This window comes from Tyto alba, unplaced genomic scaffold, assembly GCF_018691265.1.
Source record: "Tyto alba isolate M040663 unplaced genomic scaffold, T.alba_DEE_v4.0 Super-Scaffold_22, whole genome shotgun sequence".
In the NCBI taxonomy this organism is placed as follows: domain Eukaryota; kingdom Metazoa; phylum Chordata; class Aves; order Strigiformes; family Tytonidae; genus Tyto; species Tyto alba.
Window position 1 is genome coordinate 5085563 of NW_024881296.1, and position 22857 is coordinate 5108419.

At 43.7% G+C, this 22857-nt stretch overlaps 1 protein-coding gene across 5 annotated transcripts; it reads right to left on the reverse strand.

Moving 5' to 3' along the window:
- Positions 1–908: 908 nt before the first annotated feature.
- Positions 909–22668, reverse strand: TAF5L (TATA-box binding protein associated factor 5 like). Of its 5 annotated transcripts, none has more exons than XM_042796010.1 (5): positions 22564–22668; positions 17499–17643; positions 12444–12548; positions 8863–9587; positions 909–2885 (listed from the first exon to the last, which is right to left on the reverse strand). In XM_042796010.1, the coding sequence occupies exons 2-5, from the start codon at positions 17638–17640 to the stop codon at positions 2088–2090; spliced, it is 1770 nt and encodes a 589-aa protein (XP_042651944.1). In that variant the 5' UTR covers positions 17641–17643; positions 22564–22668; the 3' UTR covers positions 909–2087. The 5 variants fall into 5 exon arrangements, with proteins under 5 accessions (XP_042651944.1, XP_042651946.1, XP_032841298.1 ...); XM_042796012.1 differs by lacking the exon at positions 22564–22668 and adding an exon at positions 22252–22272; XM_032985407.2 differs by lacking the exon at positions 22564–22668 and adding an exon at positions 21850–22223.
- Positions 22669–22857: the final 189 nt, after the last annotated feature.

Consider the following 22857-nt stretch of genomic DNA (forward strand, 5'->3'; position numbering starts at 1 on the left):
CAAAACAATCACAGAGATTACTGCAGGTTGAAGAATGCAATGCGTTTAGTCTGGTGAGCAGTATCAGCTCCATATATCTGAAGAAGGTGCTCTCTCTAGAGACTTGTGCAGCACAAAGCATCAGCAATACAGCCATCTCCCATACTTTTTTTTTTTCAAAATGCCTGATTTTGGTCTGAGATTGTTGAGCTGCTTCACACTCCCGATATACACCCATCAGAAGATTAGCATTGCCATATTCGCAGAGCTGAGCCGCAGCACACACTGTTAACTCATCTCAGAAAGTTCAAATGTTTTTCTGATAAAAGCTTTCGGTCATTTACCAACCTAGGCAGACAAAAAGCAAAACAAAAGACAATTGTGATCTGTCATCTAAACTTAGACTGTTTGGATGTTCTCAAGAGAATTCTCTCATGAAAAGTCCAGGAGGCCTGAGGGAAGCTGAAGGGAATTATCACTTCATGCCAACAGCCTGTCTAGAAGATATTAGATTGTGCCTTTGCTCGAAAGAGGCATTTTAAAACATCAAACCATGAAGCCAAGGTCATGCAGTGCTACAGAATGAGGTCTTCTGGTACACAGTGTCAACCTCAAGGGGTGCCTAGATCCTCCATGTGCCTTTCAGCCGACCTACAAAGCCATGTCAATACCCTAAGTCCATGACCTGCCAAGTCAGCTCCGTGGAAAGCAAGTAGGAGGGTATCAAAACAGCATGCAACAAGTGAGTGGGACCACCAGATTCAGCCTCCGAGTGCCAAGCGGGCTCTGGCTCAAGCAGCGCAGGAGAAGCACGCTCCTGCCCTCTCCTTCCCATGCAAGTCAGACCAAGTTTCCCAGAAAGGAACCAAGCATTTTTTTTTTTTTTTAAACTAAATGCTTTTAATAGAAAACAAAATACAAAATAACTCTTTCCAGAAAGCAGAAATATTTAATCTCTCCAAATGACAAACTAGAACGTGCTTTTTCCACAGACCCTTGTTGTAAATGCTGATGATTTATCTCACAAAGTGTTCACGAAACTGATATTGCAACGTTTTGAGAAAATTCCAACACTGGCAGAGCTGTCTCTGTGTACACACAATAATTTAGTAATACTATTCTTTCTCATGTCACTTTGTGTGTCTGTCTCTCCCTGTCCCCCCTCCCCTAGACTGCCAACTTCCATTTACGGAAATATTTCTGTGAGGTGCAGTGGTGGACCGACATGCCTCGCTTCCATTAGGAGTCCAAACTTAGCTGCTTCAGTTCTATTGTGCCCTCCCTCCAGACAAGGCAAGTCATTTATTACCCTTAAAGCCACCGCTCTACCCTCACTGTCCTCCCATCCTCAAAACACAGTGCAACCAGATTCAGAAAGATTCCTAATTAATGGAACATAAATACAAGTATCACAGCTAGTACCAGGAACCAAACCCAAGTGACAATGCAGAGATGGGCCCCAACTGAGGTCAGACTTCCACCCCCTTACTAAAAGGAAAGATGGTATTTTCTACTTAGCTAGTTCAAAATATTCCAGAAGTGCTATAAGGGAGCTGTAATATTTAGGACCCCTATCACTGTAGAAAATACATGAGGTTCTCTCAATAGAAGGGTCTTAAAAATGCTGGTCCTCTTCAATACCAAGAAAACAAAAGCAAAACAAAACAAAAAACACTGGGCCAGTAGTCCTCCACACACTCAAGCCTCAGTTAACAGTAGGTAAGATGTGCCCATCAATCAATGCAGGATATTTAAGTGCAGGTCAGCAGCTTATCTGGTTGGCAGTTTCACTTGTCTGGACCAGGCTTTTGGTTTCCCCAAGCTACCGGATTTACTCCCCTTTTCCCCATCCCTACAAGTACAAGATTAGAATGTATACATATTTTCAACACTCTTCCCTTTCTCCTTATTCTGTTCAACAGTACAGGCCTTTTTGTGGGCAAGACATTTTAAAGCATTTGCATCACTCTGAACATGCCTCTCAAGGGGGCAGAGGAAGAGAAGTGTTTCACAGTCAGTAATCTCAGCTTGCAATGGACTCTGGCATTCAATACACCCACCCACTTCCCTAAGATAAAAAAAAAAAAAAAAAAAAAAAAAAAAAGAAATTAATGTTCCTGATTTTCTTGTGCAATTCCAGTCACTAGAAGAAGATTACAGGCCATAAACTGTACGCTCAGTACATTATTCATTTGTCCGGTATATACACCAACCAGTTCACTGGAAGACCCATCCGCAGGGGCGTTGCAGTAAGTGTTCCGAATGTCCCAGACCCGGACTGAATTGTCCATCGACGCTGAAGCAATTAAACTACTGTCAGGGCTAAAAGTAAGGCTGGTTACGTTGTCCGTGTGCCCCCTCAGTTCTTTGTAAAGAGTTCCTGATGCCAAGTCCCACAGCTTTAGCCGCTGGTCTTCACCTGCTGATGCCAGGTACTTACCATTGGGAGAAAATGCAAGCGCTAGCACGGGGCCACGGTGCCCGGTGAAAAGACGCACCGAGTTGCCTTGCTGCGTGCTCCACAAGCGCACCGTTTTGTCTGTAGAGCCCGTCGCTAAGTAGTTGGAATTGGGGTGGAACTTGACGCAGTCTACGTCCGCCAAATGGCCTGCGTATATTCGCAGCGGGTACGTCCGATCGAATGACCAGAGCCTTGCAGTGCGATCGTGGGAACCACTGGCAAAGTACAGGCTGCAGGGGCTAATATCCAAATCCCAGACAGGATAGGCATGACCTTGGTACAACACAGTGTTTGTAAAACTTCCGAGGTCCCAGTATCTGATGGACATGTCCTCAGAACAAGATAAGAGTCCCGAACTGTCTGAAAGAAACCTCGTGCTGTACACAGGTCCACAGTGTCCTCTCAGAATCTTCATTTCTGTGCCTGCGCTGTCGTCCTCTTCCTCCTGGCCAGGGAGGAGAAAAAGAAACAAGAAAAGAAAGCATGTTTATCTGTTCAACAAATAAATACAGGAACCACCGAGAGGAAAACAGGTGAGCATTAATACAGAAGTTATTTTAGAGGTGGTGCATTTTGTCCAACTCTGAGACATCAACATCGCTAGCACATTTGTTACCTTGAAGTTAACGCTGAAAGAGATGGTGAGGTAAGACTTTATTTGAAGGTTTTATCTTCATTTTAGGTAGCCTCATGCTCACTCCAGAAGGCACCCTAACCTGGGACTTTATGTAAATTGGGGGGGGGGGAGAAAAGAAATATTTCACATAACAATTTTTCACTTACTAAAAGCATATGCTTATTCCCTATCCGCTCCCTACTAAACTTTTGACTAAGATGTTGAAACAGATCTTGGCATCTGCTCTTTTGGTGTGGTCATTATTGGGAGAGAATCTCACAGTAGAGAAAAAGAAACACAGATGTCTTAAACAAAAGGCAGGAGATGGAAAGAGAGAGTGTATTTGACAAGCTGTCTGCTGGACATTCTTAGCCCCACACGTGAACAGAAACCCAGTAAGGCCGTAATAACTATTTCCGCATGCAAGCTCCATCAGGATGCTTTCACATCCTCACCCTTCGAGAACAGTAAATGCATGCAGCTTATCTAGGTCAAAGGATCTATTCTGGGGTAGATGATGATGAATAATCACAAAAAGGATGGCACTGGAAACCTTTTTAACCTGCAGTTCTCCAATTCAATTACCAGGGCAGATAGTCAACAAGTAAAGGCTTTCACATTTGAAGACTGTTTGGTGAGCTGTGCTGAAGGAATCTCCCAATGGAGGGTAAGAGTCTCCGAAAGTCTATTCAAGTAGAACCTCTCGACACTCAAAGGCTACAGACCGCACAAGTTTCCACAAATCTCAGCTCAAGGGAGTGTCCTTTCCTGACAAGCTGGGGTCTGACTGACAGAGGGCAAGATAACCATGGCTGGGGGTGTGCCTGTGGAGTAGCTGGAGACCACCCTCCCTCAGGGCTGTCCGGCAGACACCCTTCCTCGGTAGTGAACCAGCAGCACTCATCCACGGACAATCTCTGCGCATCGAATCCAACACGAGGCCGTTTTGTTCGTGAGCAGCCCCTTTAACTTTTATCACTGCAAACTGGGCTGTTTCCTGCAGAAGGAGCACTTCCTGCCCCGGGAGGAAACCCAATTCCCCAGGGCTGCCGGCGACCAGCAGAAGTCAGTGCGTCCCGAGGAGTGGCTCTCTTGGCTGACACGGCATCTCCCATCCCTCTGACCTCAGGACCCACAGACAGTTTTCCTTCAGACTTAGCAATAGCCCTAAAAGCCCTTCTCCTCCAGTGGTTTCAAATCTTACATCAGAGGTGAGCAAATTCTGACTTCGATAGCTCGCTGCCTTTCTCCATCTCAACTGCATTTAGTAGTAGGCAGCAAGCTGTGTTTAGCAATGCTAATTCCCTTCAGAGTAGTCAGTGCCCATGGGAGTTTTATGATGTGGCTGGGAGCCAACATCATCTCTACTACAGAGGTGAGGCAGAGAGAAATTGCAGGCTCTAGCACGCACAGCCCCATTCTTATTCAAATTGCTTTTTCTACCTCAGATAGAGCATGGCTTGCTGGAATCCACAGCATCTCTAGGCTATGTTACCACATTAAAGGAGAGAGGCTGATACTTGCAGCATTTTATACTATTTAATTATAACCATAAGATTCCTGACAAGTTACCAGTGAAAGCCCATTTGAGTTACCTATATTTGTACTATAGTTTCTGTAAATTCTGCAAGTCCAGGTACTTAATTTTATGCCTTCAAATTCATACAAGGCTACCTGGATTGTCTGCAAGCACATACTCTTCCTCTCTTACAAGCACTTACCCTTCTTTTCTTGTATTACAGTAGCAACTTATTTGACAAAGCCTTCTACAGCATTCAAAACCACACTCCTATATGGTCACAGGTAGGAAATCTTATCTTTGACTTCTGTTTGACACACACTTAGCATAACAACTGCACACTGCTGTTATAGCTTGGTGAAAATGGTATACCTACAATGCTTCTGAGTCACTAAATTTTTCCATTTCCTCTCTATCCAAGTCTGCTGACCAGATTAACAAAGCAGCTGCAAGTGCAGCCACTAAATTACTGCCTTGCAGAACTAAGCTTCACTTCTTTGTCAGATCAAGCATGCTCTTCATCGCATCCCACAGCTACTACCATGTAGGTGAGCACTTGCAGCAGCTATAGAAAGGTTGCCACCTGTGTTATAAATCAGCAGGGAGGCAAGGAATCCACCTTCATAATATTTTTTCAGGATTCTAGTTTCACACATTGAATATATTTTCTGGATATAACATACCACTGGACACTACACAGATATCCATTAGCTCCTTCTGAAGTGGCTGCTGCAGGTTAGCATGAATGATTTGTATTTCCTTGGAATGGACAATAATTTAAGTTATATAAGCCTAATTTAATCAATAACCTACACTCACACACACTAAAAGCTACCTTTTATTATTTGAGCTATCAATTTTGAAAAGAAAAACTATCAAAACTGATTTTAAGTAATAAAATAGAAGTGTAAAACCTACCAACACTACTAAAATGAGCTAAAAAAAGTTACATTTACTCTTCAACAATGAACAGGAAATCTTCTTGAGCAAGTACAAGTCTCCCCAAAATTATATAATTAAGAAACTGAAAAGAACAACAATGTTTGCGTGTTTTGTTATACAGGATACCTTCCAAGTGATATACCTATGGACAGACTGCCCAACTCCTCAGCTATTACTCACATCAGTAATGGATTTTGCATGACAGATCATTTGGATCCAGAAAAATTTACTGCCGATGTATTTAACCTTATGAGCAGCAAACATTATCTAGCTGACAAAAATTATCTTGATCTTTCACCCAGTACAAGCCTCAAGGGAATGAGTAAGTCTCAAAGAGCAACAATAACCTCAAAAAAACCTAAACAAAAATCCATCTCACCCCTCCCTGCCTATTTTTTTTTTTCCTAACTAGTAACAGGTTTCTCTGGGGTGTTGTCATCTCTCATCTGGCAGTGCTCTTAGTATGTCAGAAGGGAAGCTCTACCTGCCTACTGTAGGTCTCCTAGCAGGGAAAGATGAGGGAGTAGATGCAGGACATTTCTTACTGCTCCTTCCAGAACTCCCTCCCAACTGCAATCCACCAAGGGGTCAGCATCATCCCCACTCATTACCACTTGAAGGACCACTGCCACTTGAAGGCAGAACCTTAGAAGCAGACCTGAATGAGGTCAAGTCTTAGTCTTTACAGAATTTAAAGGCTGCCACTCTGGCGGCTGGGAACAGAGTATTATTTTCTGTTGTTGATTTATGCAGTACCAATGATGAGCATGGCAAAATTGCAAAGCGACAAACAATACATCCATTTGCACAGCTGCAAAACTGTGTTCTTATACTGGACATTAAGTAAGGGAGACTATAAAGTGGCATTTGTGAGATGCTACTATAAAGAAAACAGAATTACTTTATCCCAAAATAGTAAGCCTCTCCTATTTCCAAGCAGCAAGATAACACTGGGGAAGTGCACTTGGGCATCACACTGAGCAAAATTCACTAAAACTACACCTAGTAGACGATTTTGACCTTAGTGACACAAAGGCTTTAAACAGACTAGGAAAAAAGTCATTCCCCAACACTTCTGCTAAGTCTCAACCTCATTTATATATATATACACACAAAGAGTTAATAAACCCAATAGTGTAGTTTTAGTGCCACCCTGAACAAGATCCACTGAAACTAGTGCAGTTTTAGACTTCTGTATCTTCATAAACAGAAGGACCGATATCCTTGCAGTAAATCAGGAACCAAGCTGAAGATGAATTATTTCAGGCACTACTATTTAAAAACAGTACCCAAAGCTAATTACACAATACAGAAATCGCCCAAGCCAAACAAAATTTAGAAACCTTACAAAACCCAGCCAAGTTTAACAGCCTCACAGGTTATTCTCACTGAAGTAATGTCTGAATTTTTGTTCTTTGTCAAAGTTTTAATCAGATTTACCACTGTGAATTGTTGCTGATCAGACTGCAGTGACAGTTTGAAGCACAGCCCCTGCTCACACCACGCTGCGTTACTGATGACTGCAGTCCAGTCAGGGTGGTCTTGTTTGGTCTGTCTCACTATATGTGCCTTCCACTCTTGTGATACCCAAGTGGGTGCTGGTCTGTTCCCACCTGCAACCCCATGGGTGCCTGTGTATTTTCACTTAGGGCTCCCAGACACTGGAATTTATTTTCTTTGTAGTCAATAGGCTTTAATTTGCATTTGAGACATGTAACCAGCAGTGCGTTCAGGGCGGTATCCTCCCTTAACTTTGAACTCCTGATCAGGTCACTATTTGTTCTGTCAGTGGTAGAAGTTATTCAGGGCAATGATGACTTCGATCTGTGCTGGTCTTTGACCTGATGTTGGTTTTAGACCTGTGCACAAATGCTGCAGAATACACAAAATATTAAACAGCCAACAAGAGCCATTTGTACTCAAGCTCCCATGGCTGTTTTGTAATACATGTACGATACACAAGTATGTGCATACATGCCAAAAAAAAGCTAATACACACTCCTGATAACCTGGCAATATCTTACTTTCCTATAGTCTGGAGCCAAAGGAGGTGACCTCCTGATTTACCAGAGAAATTCTCCTCTGTTGCAGCTTATTGACATGTGGTTTCCACAACAGGCAGTACAGTCACATGTCATATGAACTCTTGCAGCTTCTAATGAAAACAAGTCCATAGCTCCATCTTGGGGTAGTCTGACCCACTTACCTGCTCACTCTGCAGAAAGGGTTAACCTGGGAAGCAGTGAGCATGCTTCTGTGCTATCTCACCTGGATGTCTGCCTCTAGTTCTCAAGCTGATGAACAAAGCAATCCCTAACCATATATCTCTTCATACAGCAAGGTTTCTGCACTCTTCCAAAATAAACAGAACCCTGACACTAGGTATTTTTATGAGAAGAAAAACCATTGGAAAAAAGGATGTTTCTCCTGCTAAATGCTCAACACAATAACAAATGAGGTTCGTTTTTTTTTTTCCCCCCTTCAAGAAGGGAGTGATTAAACAAAGGAAGAGTCACAAATTCTGATCTCTAACCAGATAAAAGATGCTACGTGGGCAGTGGGCAGCTGTATCAAGAGGGGAGGAAGGGCGTAACTAGAAGGCAATAAAAAAAAAAAAAAAAAAAGAGTAAACTAGAAGATGCTATCTGGCCTGGCATGTAAAGGCACACACCCCCCTGTCCTTGTCTCCAGCACTCCAGAGCGGAAAGCCTCTGAAGTTTCTACACTGCAGATTCCTTAACAGAGGCATTTTGCATAATTTTTCCATGCTAATTCTTCATCTCTGGTTAAGGTGATTCCTGAAATACAGTTTTGCACCTAGGCAGCCCTCCTTTCTCCTGAGGCCCCAGACCAGACTCCTTTGGCTCCTTCCTTACTTTGTCATTATTTTCCTCTTCCTGCATCTCTTCTGCCTGGTTGTTCTGAGGTGCTTTCCTTCTTGTTTTCATTCACCAGTGTCTTTACTGCCAGCATCTCCTCGTTTCATCTTCCCTTCCACAAGAAGGCTCCATGCTCCTCAGGGAAGGGAGCCTCCTCTAGTCACCTGTCCTTACTGGGCCGCCTGCGTACTGTCATCTGTTCAAGGACAGCTGGAGGAGGGATATCAGCACCTAAGATTAACAAACTATGACCCGAGCACACACTCTTTGCACCTCAGTGCAGCATTTACAGCCACTGCAGGAAAGAAAGATGAGAGCGGGCTGTAAGATTTGTGTGTCTAGGCAGACAGGTTACGGAACAGCCTCACAGTCCCCTAAGACATTACTAGGTACTCCACACTGCACACCCAAAATACCTTGGCAGAAAGAGTGGGGGGGGGGGAGGGAAAAAAAGGGGTATCCAGACCTCCTCATCCAGGATGTCACAAGCCAGACGGATGCGGGACACATCAACGAGGTGGGGCTCAGATTTTAACTTCCTGGAACGCAGGCTCCACAGCTTCACACATGAATTATCGAACCCAGCAGCAAGCAGCTTGCTATTTGGTGAGATCTCTGCAGTGTTCAGCAGCTGCTCCGTGTTATAGAAGGCATAGAAGCAGATGGTTGTTAAGGAAGGTGGCCCGTCCTTGACACGTTTAATGCTGTCCTGCAGTAAATCCAGCGCCGCCTCGTTCTGCAGAATGGAAGCTGGCACGTCGCTGGGTTCCAGGCCGTTGCTCTCGTTGCGCGAGGAGCTCCCACCGGCGTAGAGCTGGTAGTCAGTCCTCTTGGCAGGCTGCACATCCAGGTGAATGTGCAGGGTCAGGACTTTGCACAGGGCGTTGTTGTTGTCACTTTGGAGGTAGCGAAGAAGGTAGTTGTAGCTGTCCTCTTGAAGGCGGATGACGTACTTGTTGTCCAGAAAAGCCCGGAGCTTCAAGTTGGACAGGATATCTTGAATAGTCATGGTAGTCTGCAACTGCTCAATGATATCCTTCTGGCTGGCATTCTGCAAGAACATGCCATGGAAGCGGCTGTAAAAACTGTCCACTGTGCTTTTTAGGCCATTCTGGACCATGTTCAGATGGAGGTAGACGAAGAGGGGATACAGAAGAGGCATCACTTCATGGCTGTGCTGAGAATCTGAATCTATATAAAAAAACAGCAACAAACTTTGAATGATTTCTCAATCCCCTTTCTACTGAGAATAAAACAGAGCAAGGACAATTACTGTAAAAAAGCCTTGACAGTGGCATCAGAAAGCAAGCAAGAGGAGACTTTTGTTGGCGCATTTAAGTGAATCTCATGTCATCTAAAGGGGATACACAGCACCTATTACAAACCTGAACAGAGATTTTCAAGTTGGTGAGGTACCCTATCAGAACAAAATGCAGACTTCAAAACCCTTTTTAGGTATGGGCCAGCTATTAAAACACCACCTCATCAAATACACGATGGCTGAATTTTTCCTGTTTATTTAATAAGAAAAACTGTGTCCTCTGTTTATTGCAATAAATGGACTTTAACATTTACTTATTATTTTTAAAATAGTATTTAGCATGTTTAAGTCAAAAGTCTTTACCTAGCTTGGGTGTGCCTGAACTTCGGTGGCTTTTTTCTCCCCCTCTCAGCTTCAATAAAAATTGCATGTGGTGCTCTGAATGGAACTGATTTGTCTCCAAGGGAAAGGAAGCTACAGTTTCCAAAATGTACTGCAATATGCTGTGCTCTTGTTTTATTTCTGTGCGTGCTCATGTGCATGCTCTGTCTCTCTGTGTCTCTCTCTCTCTCTGTCTCCTCCCCTCTTCTCACCCTGCCAAGGCAAATCCCAGCAGTAATTCATAGTACACAGTGTAACAAACTCCCGATTAGGCTGTGCTGTACCTTGCAGAGACTAATCTGTGCAACAGCTCCACCCCTCCTTCACCCGCTTTTTGGGGCGGCAGGGAGCTGCAGGGAGCCAGCCCTGCCGCAGGGCACCGCGGCAACACACAGGGCCACAACAGCTGCTGGAGGACCAAAATGGTCCGAATTACTGGAGTGAAATAGGCATTGCTGATCCTCAAACTGCACTGCTGGTCTTCAAACAGCATTACTTCTTTTCTGCTTGTTCTTGCCTCCTGCCACTCACCAATGCATATTCTTTTTTTTCCCCTTTCCATTAGCTTATTTTTTCTCTCCTGTTGAGCACTCTTCCAGACTTTCTCTGCTCCATAATGTGCCTCTCTCCCACTTCTATATGTGTAACTACAGAATGTGTGTGGTATGCAGTATCTACATATGTATTTACATACTTAGGTATCATTCTCCTTTCTGTCCCACTAAAACTGGGCCAAAACCAGTGAAACCAGTGGTATGTAGTGAAAGCTCTAAGCAGCCAGCAGCTGCTCTTTTCTCTGCAGGTGCTCTAGTGCAGAAATGCAACAAGGGGAAGGACCTCACTCTGCAGTGGGGGAAAAAGGGAAGAGATGGATTGTTGGCAGAAACAAGAACGAAGAAAATGTTCCCCGAGAACATATGGAGAAAGGTTACAGGAGCTGGGTCTGTCTAGCCTGGAGAAGAATAAGGGTATGCCTTCAGTGCCCAGTGGGACGCTATAGAGGAAAAGGAGCCAGGCTCTTCTCAGAGGTGCTCAGTGAAAGGACAAGCAGCAAGCCGTTGCAAGGGAAATTCTCACCAAATCGCTCAGCCCTCCAGCTGAGGCCCAGAAGTGCAGAGCAATCTCCACACTTTCTGATTTTGAGAACCTGGCTGGACAAGGCCCCGAGCAACCTGATCAAACTCTTGATCTTCCCCTGCTTTGAGCACCTGGTTGAACTAGAGATCTCTAGAGTAATTCCTGAATTATTCAGTGCTCCTAGTCCCCTGCCCACTTCTCTGTGCCCCTGGGGGCAGGCATCCCAGATGTGGGAAGTGTCCTGCTGTGCCTGGTGGCTGGCTGGCAAGTTACTCCCTTGCAAAAACAGCAGCAATTCACGTGTGTAAGAAATCAAAACCCAGCAAGAGGGACAAAAAAAAATGAAAGCAGTTGACCCGAACACCAAAACCATGCCTAGCACTTCTCCAAGTGATATTTAAGCCACTGAACAGGGAAATCATACTTCCCCAAAATCTATTAAACCATAAGGATTTACCTCCATTACTAAAGTGCAGTGGTGCTGAACTGTTCTAGGTGGCAAGGCTGACTTCAGTATTTTCTGCTTCTGCCTGCCTTCCTCCTTCCCTTTCCCTTCAACAACTATAAGGAATATTAATGCTAGTGTTATGCACACTGGGATCAAATCCCTACAGTCAACAAATGAAGATGTGCCCAAAGGTGGGAGGACTGGCAACCTCACTTTCCTTGGTACTATTCTCTAAAAATCCTATCTGCTTTCTTCTTCCCACATTTGGGACTTGTAGAAGAAATAAGGACATTCCCATGAGTACTGTTGTTTTGTTTTGTTTTTTTTAATTATTAAAAAAATATATAAGAAAAATCACTATTGTCTTCTGCATCATACTACAGAATGAGAACTTTTTTTAGCTTCTGTCACATACCTCCACTCTCAAAGCAAGTACAGATAAATTTAAGGGAGGAGATTCTCCCTTAAAAATCTAGATCATAAAAATAAGCCAATTATGAATAAAATTAAAACCCCTAAACTAGGAGACAGCAGAGAACTACACTCATTTCTAAATTACCTGCCTTTCACATAAAACACTCCAATACTCTAATCTTCCTTCTGGCCCTGTATATGTATGTTTTCTAGAAGATCTACAGAGGCCAAATGCTTGAACAAGAAAAGGTAAACAGCTATCTACAAAAGCCGAAGGTACTTGACACTCAGACAAAAACAGCAACAAAAATATATCTAATTGCGGTAACTGAAATCTCAAAACTAGACATCAAAAGATTGTTAGAGACATGATTTTAAATTTTAGCATATTGTCCTTTACTCACTGAAATGACAAAAAAAAAAAAAAAATCGGCTACTTTCTTCTTTCTTGCTTCTAGATATTTACCTGTGAGAAAATTGCGTAATCGTCCAAATTGTACTTCATATTGCTGTGGCTCTGCCAGACAGGGAGCTGCAGATACAACGTTGGCACAACCAGATTCAGATTGGACTGTGAAATAAAATAAGTAAAAATTAAATAGGAATTTAAGGAGTTTTGCATGTGTGTCTGGAAACAAAGCTTCTTATAAACTCCAAGGTAATGCAGGCAACCAAGATGAAATTTCATCTTCCAAACCATCCAGGGATGACATAGTCTGATGTATCTAAACATGAGATTAACAACCTAGACAGATCATGAATAAGACAGTATACTGAAAACTTTACTTTTTTTTTTAAAAAAAAAGCCCTAAAAATCTCAGCAACTTACCCACTCCCCCCAGAATACTTTTTTAGGTTTTCAGATACAACCTTAAGTTCCCAAGAAATTCAGACTAACACCATCACAGATCCCTTAACAGTTGTACAAGATACTCCGTGGTTTTACTAATTTGTACTCAGAAAAGACAAGGAAAGCAATCTACAACTTTCTCCAAAACAGGTTCTTTTTCAGTGGGACCCACCAACCGTTGCGGACAGAAGAAGGTCTGCAGTGACACTATCTCAGAGTCTCAAATTCCTTGCACCAGTCATCACTGTTTACAACAAATGATAATCATTATCATTTACTAGTCTCCTGGAGGTGGTGGTGAAAACACATCCAATCTCTAAGCAAACACCTAGTAGTTTTTAACCAAAATGTGTCCTCCTCCCTGAGGATTTTAGGTTAAAGGGCAGCTGGTATCTGACCACAAATCCAGTTGTTATGGTCTCCTGAGATGGTGTTAAACTGATTTTCAGAACCAGTACCAACTCTGGTAAAAGTGGTTCTGAACTGTTTAGAAAGGGAATTGGCTGCTTCTCTGGCACCAAACCTTTGCTCTTCTGCTAATCTCTCAGAATCCAACAGAGGACTTTGTGCAAGTTTACAGACACCCAACAACATATCTGAAGCATATACAAATACCAGTGATTAGAAACACAAGTTACAAAATTAAAACTAATATGTTTATTTGTCTGCTCTTCTAAGAGCACTAAAGGACATGGAGTTTCACTCTTTTCCTTTCCTAATTTTTTTTTTTTTTCAATTTGTAACTATTTTCCCCTCCACAAAACCTATCTTCACTACTCTCACTTCCAACTCCCTCAACCTGTTTCAGTCTCCCCCACCCCCCACCGCTTTCCATCCTCTCTCTTTCCCTTCCTACTCCTGATGGATCGCTTTTTGTTCCAGCATTTGGCTCATGCACAGAGGCACAACTCTGAGAGCCCTCAGAGTGTATAAACAACATCATCAAATGTTCACATGCTAAAGAGAGATAGGCCAGCCTCCAGCTCGTCTCAATGCTTCTAATTAGAAAGAGATCAGCACACGGTGTACAGGCAGCCTGTCGCTATTCTCCTCTCTCTCTCTAGTAAGACACAGAGCTATCTTCCTGGAGCTTATGGAAATACAGCAGGTCTGTTTACCAACTCTCCAGGGCAAGCTGAATTCACCTTTGGAAACAGAGAGCTGGGCTGTGCTCATCATCCCCCCATGGGAAAAAACAAATACAGATTCCAGCACCAATACCCTATCTTCTATCAAATCAGTTTAGAAATAAACAAATATAACCTGTTGAAAGGTACAGATACACTGCACTTTCTACAGCCTGGCTGCTTCAGAAACTTAAAGCTGGTAAAAACTCCAGGCTCCCATACTGGCATTACTTAATGGCTGAAGTAAAAAACTCTGCTATTTCGACTTAAAATTTAATATAATCAATATTCAATATGAGAAAAAGTAAACTACGTGTATACACACATATTAACTCAGAAATGTTTAATGACAGTTTTCAGTGTCACCCATACTACTCATTGTAAAAGCAAAGAGAAAGAGAAGTAGGAGGGCCTGTCTTTTATGCTGTGTTACAGGGTTATATGCAAGTGTCAACTCTTCACAGAGTTCTGGTGGCCTCATTTCAGCAGGAATGGGAATGACTTGCCACCTTGCTTGTGCCATACAAGCACAACTTACTGTCCTTGGCTTTATGAAGTGCTCCCACCATGCCATCTGTTAAACTTTCTCTACGTGAGCAACTTAATTCCAAAATTCAGATGTACTTCATGCTTCAGAAAGGGGAACATCATCTTTGGTTACCTATCCTGGAACAGTCTGACTGGGCAATCATTATGGCCTACTCTTTCAGTAATGGTGCTGGAGCTCCTCCCCATCTAGCAAATTATATATGAACCCTACATACCAGTTATAAAAAGTTCAAATTCTAATTCTTTTCCTTCCCAAAACTTTACACCAACCAAAATTGCAAAAAGGAGCAAGAGCTCAACTGATTCCAAAACAAGAGTAAATTCTCAGGCATATTTTTCTCCTGATGGACATAAAACACTCGTCATATCCTTCTCATACATTAATAAATCTACCACAGTTTCGTTTCCATCTACTCCAGTGGTCATAAGAACATCTACTGGAAACATCCTCCCCTTGACTTCACTTCCAGTAATTGCAGCCAGCTATGCGACCTGATAGTAAATTTAAAGGAATTTGCTCCTAAACTCAGGAATATGGACAGTACCCTCCTGGTCTTGTGTGTTGGCTACAAGCATAATTGCTTCCAGCTAACAAACGTGGGGCTACTGTAAACATTGTTTAACAGCAACTCCTTTATGCTAAAACGTCTAAAACCGCTCTTTTACGTGAGCGTGATGCCGTATAATTTTACATTATTTCAGATAGTCCTATGTGTTGATACTTTACTATGAGCAATATTAGAGGAACCTGTTCCTTAGTCCCTCATTCTGTGCTCAGATATTCTTCTAGTTTTCTACAGAAATACGGGATAGTCAAGAAGAAACTGTGCTGTATTTTACTGCAGATGCAATCAGACAGGGTGCTAGATAATCTCATCTAGGCTCCTTTTCTCACAAAAGGTTGGGCCAGGTGATCTTTCGAGGTCCCTTCCAACCTGGGCTGCTCTATAATTCCATGAAAACAGAGCTGTCCAGATATAACAAGTACATGAAGCAATGGAGAAAGGCTGAACTAAAGATACTCTAGAAGAAGACCAGAGAAAATGCTGAGGTAAAACTGAGAAACAGAACTATTTAAAACCAAAAACAGAGGACGCTTTTCACTGTGAAAGAAGAAATCACAGAATTGAAGACAGAATTAAGCAGCTCATTTATGTAGGATGGTTAATTTAAAAATCAAACAAAAGAAAAGCGTTGAACAGAAAAAGCAAGGTGAGTTTTGTTAAGGAACAAGCAAAAACATCATCAGAAAAAAACTGATTGTTTGACTTCCCCCAAAATAAATCAATGCAGGCTTTAGAATCTGGTCGGTTTTTATTCAGTTTGCTAAAGTAAGATGACTGAAGCAGAAAGTATTTTCAGCCTCTGTTGTCACAATAAGTACAAGCTGGGTTTTTCTTTTTTGACAGTCATTCATGGAACAGCAGCATACTCACTGATAGCTTACTACGAGCATGTTTGACAAGAAGTAGCAAGCAGCTGAATACATGAGAGCAGACCATTTTCAGTTCTAATGAAAACTGATGACTAAGTTCCGAATCACCAGCCACAAAACTCTTGCACTAGCAAGAGGATACAGACTAATAAGAAGAAATTTAGTAATAACATTTGGTGGAAGATTAGTAAAAAGACAAAACCCAATCACACACTCCTTTACTGAAACCACTTTTTTTCTGCATGATGCTATATGTGAATGCAATGGCTTGCAACCTAATTCACCTCTTACTTCAGATACTCTTGTGTCTTCCTGGTATGGACTGGTCCCAAGTTCTAATCCCATTTCAACACGGACCTTCTAATAACCTCTCCCATAAAATCTCCCGTCAAAAACAATTCAGCATTTTACCTTGTTTTCTGTCCTTCCCCATCTCCCCCACTATTATTTCTGGGAGTTGCAACAAACTTCCGATAGTTACTTTGAAATCAGCAAGGAAATGAAAAGTACTAAGAAGATGTAAGTCACATATATAACGAAGTATTACCCAATTTCCTTCAGGCCCCTGAGAGAGGCAGCTTGCACATTTAACCCTCAAGTCATTCATCTTTGGATTGTAACTATGGCAAAGTACTCTAGAAATGGAAAGAGCTGTTTTGGCATCCAATCTTACCTAGCTACAAGCACAGAGTTATACAGCAACTGATGTTTTGTCAAATCGAGCTGTACCACAATAAATTAAGGTCTCCACCACTCTTAGCCCAGAATACTGTTACAATCTAAGCAGTTTCATTATCAGAAAACATTTCCTCCTTGCATCTTCACCCAAAGGTCAGGCCGATATTTTCTATTACTTTTACAAGTAAATTTAATCTTTGTAACCTCCACATTGCTTGCATCCTTTCAATATTTATATGTGCTCAAGCCATAGCGTAGTTTGTTGTAACAAAAATAATAACTACAATAAAGACTGTTGCAGACAGGATTTGAAAAGCAGCTATTGTACCAGGATTCAGAAGCCTTTAAGAAGGAGGAGAAAGGGCATGCAGGGAAATAAACTGTTTCATCCACTGAAGGGGTATTTTTTTTTTCAAGTGACAGAGTGGGGCTTTCACAACTAGAAAGCTGACTAGGCCAGAGAAAGAAACAGCCTGTATCACTTCCATTTCACATGATACAGCTCCTCTGGAGTACGAAGGCACAACAGATCTTCCTGCTTCTACTTAACTCCTTGTCTAGGTTCTTCTCACATCTGTCCCAAAGCACACTACTCACCAGAGTTCATGTTTTCTGGGATACAACACATGCATTTTCCACTACCATGACCTGGTATTTCAGCCTGCTGATTCACTGACCATGAATCTCACCTTGTTACATTTTCATCCACATTTACATTCTTCAGAAGTTCATAACTCACACCAACATCACACTGAGAAATTTCTTTAGTTCAAAAGGAGAGCTGTCCGTATGTGCAGAGAAATTCATGTAGTTACCATTATACATACTCACACTTATCACAACTCTGGCAAGAAGCATGCATGGAAAATATGGTGGGATTACCTGTGAGATTAGCTGCCATCTCTTCAGCAGTCTGACACAGCCTCAGCCCTTGTTTTAGGGGACCTTCTGAGTCCACATACTGACGGCGCTTGAGGTAGCAGGACACTGCCATCTGAATCTGTTCTGTGCGTACGCGTTTCATGACCTCAAAAGAAGAAGAAAGAGAAGATGGGGCTCTTAATGTGTAGGTACACATTAAGGCTGATAGAGAACAAATGGCTCAGTATTTTCGTTGCTGAAGTATGAAACAAAATCTTTAGGCATGTGCTTCTCAGTACCAAGGCGTAACTAGACACTCTCAATCAGATCCGTACAGATATTTTGCTGCCTAATTCTACTAATTTCACCAAGGAATCCAAAATACTTTTGAAGATACTGGACTAAGACTGCAGTGGTGAGCCGAAGTCTTTGATTTTGTTAAAAATTAACTCAAAAAGGGAACATTTTTCCTCCCAGCTTTTTTACAGTAGCAGTCTGGGTAATCTTCAGTCATTGTCCGATTCCACTGCTTGACCAACAAACAAAATAATACCAGAAGAGTCGAGGGAATGAGAAAATGATATACAGGAAGGAAATTTCAGAATCATAATGCTTTAAATAGCAGACTAATTTTACCTATTTGTGGAGTCCAAGAAGCAATAGATTATTGCCTGGACTTAAAGGTTTAGAGTCAGACTTCTGGCATTTCAGTCAGGTTAAGTCCCCAGGAAAAAAAAAAAAAGAAGAAAAAACAAAACAAGACAAAAAAAAACACAAACAAAAAAAAAGCAGAGCCTTCTGCCTTTTTCACCTGCCCCCGTCTATCTAGACTTGCCTCCTACAAAAGTTTAAAAAAAGTCCTTTGAAGTTTTCTTTATATAAATTTTGAAAGCCATCCTCACAAACACCACTTGGTAGTATCTCAAAACCAAAAGGAGCCTGATGCTAGCTTTTAGCTTCTGGCTTGTAATAAAAGAACCTCAATAAGAGGAATGCAATAGCTCCCTTGATATTTGAGTAGTCCCTGTCTGCCACCAACCCTTCACAATAGCCATCAATTTTACACAGAAGTTTAGATAACCTAAAAGGCTTTACATAAAGCAGAACTATGCAACAGTTTTATTCTACCAGAAAAATACGTAAAGCCTGCCTCAAGATAGTTCTACACTTTACAGCCCCACTACCAGTGACCTGCATACATTTTACAAGTGCACATGCTTTCTGGTTTGAGTAGTTAAATCCGATGAAACACAACTTCTCAGAGACACAGACAAGGATTCCCTTGTAATTCCTCCCACTGTAAAAACCATATTTCTAAAAAAATGACAGATTTAAAAATATGATCATAAATGAGCCTTTTCTAATGCCCATGCACACATAAGTGCTTATCCCCCGTTGCTAGAACAATAAGCCCTCTGTGAAGTTCCAAGCAGACGGGGATGCAACGTTTCAGCAAAAGTTAAACAGATACGTGGAATTGCAAACCCATGTGCCTTGGCAAAAACCTTAAAAAGATTTCCATTTGTTCTCACGGGTTAAATAACTGTTGAGGGTGGGGAAGGGGCATCAACAGGTGTGGAGTTTTCAAAGCATTTCCAGATAGATCCATTAAAATCATGAGTTTCAACCACAACTTTTTCCACCCAAAAGCAAAATTCCTTTTCATCTTCTTTGCAATTAAAGAAATTATATCTGAGACAGTGCAAGTCTCAAATAGAACACTTTCTGCTGCACAAAACTGTAGGAAAGACAGAATTCTAATGAAGACCATGAAGAAGGGTAGACACAGTGATGGACCAGCATCTTGGCACCCTCCTAAAAAACACCCTTAACTAAGCTTCGCAATGTACTATGTTACCATTTTGTATTTCAGCCAGCAGCACCGACTCACATACAAGTGACCTGCCGAGGTCCACACTAATGCCTTTCCATGCAGTCTGCCAAATAGTTTAGGTTTGGGTAGCAACTTAACTATATTTGAGATGCTCTCATAGACGCTTATTTCAGGTCTAGAAACTGTTCCAGAGAGTTTGCATCTAGATTGTTGTATTTGGCCTGTAATCCAAAAGAAACTCACTCCCAAAATGGCATGGAACAGATTCAACTAAATGTTTCTGAAGTGGTTTAGCCAGTCAGAACTGCACAAATCAGCCTCAGGTCCGTGGTTCAACTGCAGAGAGAGCATCTAGAAATATTCTTGCCCACACTTTTTTTGCTTCAGTTACAGGATCCATTTGCGTTAGGTTAGATTTGGTGAGAAAACCCTTAATCGTTATGGCACAGCATGCATATCTAGTGAGGATATATCAAGCTGTAGCATGCATGTACAGATAATTCCTCATAAACTCCTAATGGAACAGAGAAACTGAGAACTGGCAGGTGAAAGATGCAGAACTTCAGAGGACCCTTTGAAATGACAAGAGGAGCACTGAGATCAGCCTTTTCAAGCTGCTGAACAAGCAGATGACCAACTGAGAAAATGGTAAATTTTAAATGATAGGCAAAAAAAAGCAGTAGGTTACCCAGCAGTCTCAAATTCTAACATCAGGATCGGACATTTTAGCAGCAAGAGAGAAGGGTCTGGGAAGGGAGCGGTCGTTGGCAGCTGATTCAAATCCAAGCTTTTCCAGAGCTTTGGGGATAACAGGGAAGCCCCAGTTCCTTCAGCCAAGGCTAGCAAGGTGGCATTCCCAGCTGCTTTATGCAATCTGTGCAGTTTCTCGCTCCCTTCACATACTCTGTATACTCCTCCCAGCAGTCACAGCAGTGGGTGTTACGAGCAGTATCTCCGAGCAGTATCTCAGGGAGATCTCTTTCCCTACTCCCAGGTGACAGAACAGGAACTACCTTACAGGAAATGCATCTTCACCAAGAAACACCCCTTGGCATCAGACACACTATCACCCCCACCTTCATTTCACGTCTTTGTGTCTTCATTCACTTTGCTCTTTGTAATGCTGAGGGTGAAGTACAAAGGCAATGTCACAGGAGTGGGGAAAGTGTCCCATGAAAAGAGCAAGAAGAGCAAAATCAACATTCCTACAAATATTCTTTATCAGGCCCGCAAAATTAAGAGCATATCATAAAATAAACATAAGAACAGCCTGCCAAAATGCCTTTAACTGGGTGCAATCTGAGCCAGTTCACAACAGGTCAATGATGCAGAATTTAAAGGCAAAAAAGTACAAGCTTGCCATTTTAACCTCCAATTAATTTTAAGACTCTAGCTCTCATCCCTGAAGATAACCTCCATGATATGAAACAGTCTGAAAGCATATAGAGATCCCTGTCCGTGCCTGCAGAAAGCTTGAAACAATTGTTCAGAAGTCTCAGCTGCCCCGCTCTTCTCAAACAGCCCGAGAGAACAATAAATGCTAATACCATTAATTATTTTTACTGATAAGCAAAACATGTAAGGAAAGAAAGAAGAAAGTTCACATCAGGGGTCTGCACAGCTACAATGTAGCACCTTCCGCAGTGTCACAAACTGGAGCACAAAAAGGAAATTATTAGGTTACATTTTTTTGAGGAACCAAAAACACTGAGGAAACCCAGAGGAGAGGTTGATCATACAAAACACATCACCAGTTCCTCTTTCCTAAAAAAGCTGGAAATTAGCTGTGTACTAAGCATCAGGCTAAGGAAATTAATTTCCTGCCTATGCTACATCTCGGGTACAGGTTTAGGCAGATTCCACCACCTTGAAATGTTACCAGTACAGACATACAAAAAAGACCTTGAAAACTAGCATTGGAAATGCTGCTTTTAAAGACTCTGCATTCCTGTCCTGGTGCTGGGACAGCAATCTCTTCCTTCCAACAGGCCGAGGAAAGACCTGTGAGCAACAGAGAAGAACACCAGGGACAAGCAATCTTAAAAAAAACCAAAACAAAACAACAAACCAATAAAACAACCCACAAAAGCACATTCTGAATATTCTCTGCTGAGAACCGTCTCAGGCCTCAGCAGCAGATAAAGAAGCATCACCTTTTACCTCTTTTATCACAACAGGTGAAATGTGGAGTCTACCAACACCAAATCACCTCATTTTTAATTTTGTGACAGTAAGTTTACCTAAGACTGACAAAATTTCAGAACAAACAAGGTAAGGACAAACTGATACGACGATTACGGTGAACCTTGAGCCAAGGGACCTCACAGATGCAGCAGCTGCAATTCAGAAAAACAGGCAAGTAAACATGACAAGTCGACATGGAGACGCGGCATGGTGGTGCAAAACAGGGAAAGTGGTGCAGGCAGCAGGAAAGACGGAGGCGGCTTTTGCCCGAGCAGCAGCGTTCAGGCGGAGAAGACCCAGCTGTGATTTTAGAAAAGCCTGCATCTATTTGCCTTGCACCTAGATTTGACTCACCGAATTAAGCTTTGCCAAGTCCACAGTGTTGTTTCCATCCCTCCCCTCCCCGCACCCCGAAGACGGAGCGATTCGACCTCCCCGGGCAGCAGCTACAGCCTCACGCCTGCGGCGCGGCGCGGCCCGGCCCGGCCCGGCCCGGCCCTTCCTCCCCGCGGTGGAGCCGCCGGACCGAGCCCCGCTCGCCCGTAGGCCCCAGTGGGGGGGCAGCGGGGCAGCGCCGGGAACCCCGCCGGGCCGCTGCCGCCCGGGAAACCGGAGGGCGCTCGATAAAGGGGCGCCGCGAAAGTGAAAGTTTTCCCCTGTCAGGATTAAAAAAAAAAAAAAGATATAAAAGAACCAGAAAATAATAAAAAAGACGAGAAACGGTGCGGTAAGAAGCCGCTAATCAAACCCACGCACTTCTGAAGGAAAAGGAAGAATCTAAGGAGAGAAGCACCCCCCGCCACCTGCGGGCGCAGGGAAGGCGCCCGGCCCTGTCCCCCCCCGGGGCTGCCCCCGCCCCCGCGCACCCCCCGGGGCCCGCCGCCCTCCCGGGAGCCGCCCGCCGGGCCGGGCCGGGCCTGCGGGCCTCCGCCACGAGGCGGCCCGGCGGGACGCCCGGGGCCCGCTCCCGCCGCCCGCCGCCGCCGCCGCCGCCGCCCTCCCCCCGGGCCGGCCCCGCGCGGGTCTCGGGCCGCGGCCCCACGCCGGTCCCCGCTCCCCGCCACTCACTGAGCATCGCAGGCGGCGGGCGGCGGGAGGCGGGCGGCGGGGGCCGGCGGGGGCGCTGTCACTGCGCCCAGCGGCGCCAGGCGCTGCCGGCGGGCGCGCCGCCGCTGCCGCCTGCCCTGGGTGCCGGTGGTGGCGGCGGCGCTGGCGCGGCCGGGGCTGCCCGGGGGCCGGCGGCGGCTGGCGGCGGCGGCGGCCGCCCCATAGCTGGCTGACACACGCCGCGGCGGGCGGGCGGGCGCGGCGTGGGGGGGGGGGGGGGGGGGGGGGGCGGAGGGAGGGGGTGGGGGGGAGCGG